Source organism: Austrofundulus limnaeus, unplaced genomic scaffold, assembly GCF_001266775.1.
Source record: "Austrofundulus limnaeus strain Quisiro unplaced genomic scaffold, Austrofundulus_limnaeus-1.0 Scaffold68, whole genome shotgun sequence".
Taxonomy (NCBI): domain Eukaryota; kingdom Metazoa; phylum Chordata; class Actinopteri; order Cyprinodontiformes; family Rivulidae; genus Austrofundulus; species Austrofundulus limnaeus.
This window is the reverse complement of record NW_013952470.1, coordinates 226,946-231,044: the sequence shown is the minus strand read 5'-3', so window position 1 is coordinate 231,044 and position 4,099 is coordinate 226,946. Positions and strand designations below refer to the sequence as shown.

At 40.6% G+C, this 4,099-nt stretch overlaps 1 protein-coding gene across 1 annotated transcript in view; it reads left to right on the top strand.

Annotated features, from left to right (window-relative positions):
- The window catches only part of agrn (agrin), a gene marked incomplete at its 5' end in the record, with an annotated part of 134,040 nt that overhangs the window by 34,213 nt on the left and 95,728 nt on the right, over positions 1 to 4,099 (top strand). The window contains 2 exon segments of the mRNA XM_014010337.1: positions 855 to 1,052; positions 3,091 to 3,291. Coding sequence (XP_013865791.1) covers positions 855 to 1,052; positions 3,091 to 3,291 — 399 coding nt within the window.

Below are 4,099 nucleotides of genomic sequence, written 5' to 3'. Positions count from 1 at the left end.
GTCTTATAAAGCATAGAGCTTTTTAGGACACTCAAGGGTGCTTTACTTTATTCATCCACACACTGATGATGGTAAACTACAATGTAGTTATGATTGATTGATGTCATTCATTAAAAAACAAGAGAAAGTCCATTAAAAAACTTAAGTAAATCATGTATTGAAGGAAAAGGGTGCAGAGTAATGAAAAATATTAATATAATATAATATAATATAAATTATGTATTATTTAAAGTCTCCCAACAATAGTATTGTTTATCGCGATAATTTCTGAGACAATTTATCGTCCAGCAAAATGTATTATCATTAACTCATGCTCCCAGGCCTCTGGTAGTATAACCAGGGTTTGAAGTGAAGTGGAACCACCCAGTTGGAAACCAGAGCAAACACAAACAGGGAATTTTTTTTAAAGATTAAATTTGTTTGGCAATAAGTGTAAGTCATAAATTGTGTGCCTTTTAAACAGCACAACTGTTGCCTTGGTACCAGATCATTAATAAATATTGGCCACGGCAGATTAATTTAATATCTTTGGTGATTAGGATTTATTTTTATTTGTACAGAAGAGAGAAATGATGCTCGAATAAAACTCACTGTGATCAAATGTACTCCTTTGTAACTCTTTATCTACTTGATTGTTTCAAGGATCATAATCTGCACCGCAAAACCTATAACAACACAAGTTAGATCAACACATCAGCGGTGGTGAAGAAACACAGTTTTACTGTGACTACACACACACACGCACACACACACACACACACACACACACACACACACACACACATATACACACACTCAAACACACACAAACACAAGCATCCTGAATCTCTGCTCTCTCCTTTCTCACCACTCAGATGAAACTTGTGCCAACTGCTCCTTCGGGGCAATCTGCGACGTCCAGAGCGGGCGCTGTGTGTGTCCGTCCGAGTGCGTCGAGTCCCATCAGCCTGTGTGCGGCAGCGATGGCACCACCTACAACAGCGAGTGTGAGCTGCATGTTCGAGCCTGCAAAGAACAGATGGACCTGCGAGTGGTCAGCCAAGGAGAGTGCAGTAAGTATCGTGTACATTCAGGCACTCATGTCAGTGTTACCCCTGCTAATGCACAACGAGGGCAGCCCACCCCCCAACCATAAAGCGGAGGGGTCGTATTAATTACGGGAGTAAATTTTTGACCTTTTTATTATGTGCTACAACGTGTTTCAWTATTTTCTCATAAATAACTGAAATATGGTGTCACAGCAGAGACATCCCTCTTGCTATACGTCTCACATAGCAAAGCAGATAACAACAACCATAGTTATATTTTTCACGCTGGAGTCAGAGGAGGAAAAACGTTTTGTTTTTTTAAATTCAAAAAAGAAAATATGTGGATGTTCTCATGCTCTTAAGTCCATCTTGCTAATTTGCTAATTTAACAATCACCTTCTGCAGTGGGAGCGCAGCAGAACATTTTCAGGAGCATGCTGACTCTCACAAGTATGGCAGGCCATTTGAACATATAATCTGCTTCACCACTTTTTCATTCCAGATGCTATATATTGGCTGTGTCCAAAATGACAGGCCGGGTCCTCCGGAGGACCCAGACTACCCGATCGAGGTGGGCCAGGTCCTTGGTAGACCAGGAAGACCGGGAAAAAAAGAGGCTGTGTGTATTTGGACGGTCTAGCGTCCCGTCCTTACGTCATGTCACCTAGCAACTGTGACGATGCTAAACAAGCAAACTTAAATCAAAACTAGAAAAATATCAATATATTAGCATTATTAATATCACAAAACTATAAAATTAACTTAAAAATATCATTTGAAGAACTAATTGACCCGCTGTAGGTGCATGTTTATTTCACGTTTTTTTTATGACAAAAATAATATTTAAAAACATGTCTATACAAATGATAAAAGTATTAGAATTACAACCACTAAAAATTTTTTAATGTTTATATCGCCATATTTTTTCTTTAAAACATATTCTTTTGTCTCGCTTCGTCCGCCATTACTAGCTTAAAAAAATCTCCGGTCGGGCCGCAAAGAATTATGGGATACGCTGGGCCGGGAAGGATCCATCGGACCAGTCCTTCAAATCGAGGAAAAGGAAGGACGTATTTGTCGGCCACATAGGAGGAGTCTTCAGTTTTGGACGGCCTTCGTCGCGGCGCTGTGACGTATGCGGCCGATGAATTCGGCCTTCGGAGGACCCGGCCTGCCATTTTGAACACAGCCATTCTGTAGCCTGGCCCTTGGCTTCCTATGCAGTTCTGCTCAGTTCTAGTTTCCCTTTGCTTCGTCTGGGATTTCTCCCATAGACAAGGATTTCTTAGGTAGAATTTGACCTGGGCCAATCAGAGAACAGAAGGAGTTTTGAACGACGTCAATTTTCTGCGCAGTCTGCTGGAGCAATGGCAGCAGAGGAAGTGAATGAAGCCAGGCTGTGTTGATAAGGCTTCCAAATTTAATTCATTTAAATTTGTCTCACAAAGGACTGCAAGGCTTATTTACAGTCGTCTCATTCAGCTCGGTACTTCTCTTCTCTCAGTAGGGTTGTTCACAGCACACACAATTTACGGTTAGCTTCTTGTCTTAGCCAACCGCCAACCGTTAGCGATTGGGTAAATCAAATYGAATTGTTTTAAACTTCAACAGAGGCCACGCCTCCAGGAAGCAATCGCTTCTCAATAACCGAGAGTCCAGACCCTCTGYACGAAGCAAAGCGAAGAACAAGGGGYTGGTTTTTACCAGGCTWTATATTCKGTAACTTTTATTTTTAAAACGATGCGCATTATTTTAATAAATACCGCGTTCAATGATTTTAGTTTACTATTTCTGAATTCACACAACGATTAAACTACCCTTTGCAGGAGTTTAGAGATGTTTTTTTTTTTGTTTGAAGACACTAAAGTTTTATAGTCAGACTTTGTCCTTTTAGGATAAAGTTGGGAATGATATGTAAAAAATGAGCCCTACAGCTCCAAGCAGGCAGACAGGATTTACATTTTAATCTCTATCCTAATGATCAAATTAACTTCATGGATAGATCCTGTACGCGGTGACCTGCGGTGCTCTGAACTGTCTCTCTGCTGTGTTTGTGATGCAGAAACATGTGGCAACACAGTTTGTGCCTGGGGTGCCCGTTGTGTCGAGAATAAGTGCGAGTGCCAGGAGTGCTCAGGCGAGGAGTCCTCCCCGGTGTGTGGTAGCGATGGTAATACCTACGACAACGAGTGTGAACTCCGGAGGTCCTCCTGCATACAGAAGAGGAAAATTGATGTGGCGCAGCCCGGCAGCTGTGATGAAGGTAGGAAATGGACTTTGAAATGTTGTAATTATGTTAACCAATCAGCCATTGAAGTGGTGTAATTAACTTTACCAACTGACCTGTGGTACAGTGTTTAGTCATCTGTGGATTTTCATAATGGTGGGCTATACCTCTAACAGCTTGCCAGTCCTCTGACATCACCAAAAGTTGCTCTGGGAAAGTGTGTGTGTGTCCGTAAACACAAACTGTTACTGCAACTCAAGCTGCCTTTGAATAAATAGGCTTTTATCTGCTGTACTTTTCAAAACAAAACTCCAGCCACTGTGTCTACTTGAGTTTTTTTTTTTCAGTTCCTTGTCGTGCTTTTTATCTTGTAAAGTCCTGCTGTTATTTGTTGTTTACATCTCTCAACATTTGCCAGTAGGGTGTACATATAAAATACGGATGTAGCTCATGTTAGATCATTCATCAAGGCATTATTTTGAAGCCCAAACTTTGAAGTGCCTAATGCAGAGTTTATGATGTAAAATCAGTCTCCCTTTAAATACCGTCACTTAAACTCAACTGGAGAGACTGTTTGTTTTATAGCCTAATGAAATAAGAAAATGGAGGCTAATAGAATATTAGAAGGCCCTAAAATGACCTGAAATTACACGCAGTGGTAAAACCTGACAACTCGTTTGAGAGAAGCTGTAAAAATTTGAGGGAAAAGTTTGAGGAAGGCAATCAAAAAATGGAAACCACCCATCTTAGCATGGRATAATCCTTACAGAAGTTGATAGTTCAGTTACAAGCAAGAATGAGCAGTAATTAAAAAAACTAGAGGTTATTAAAGCAACTTTGAGGA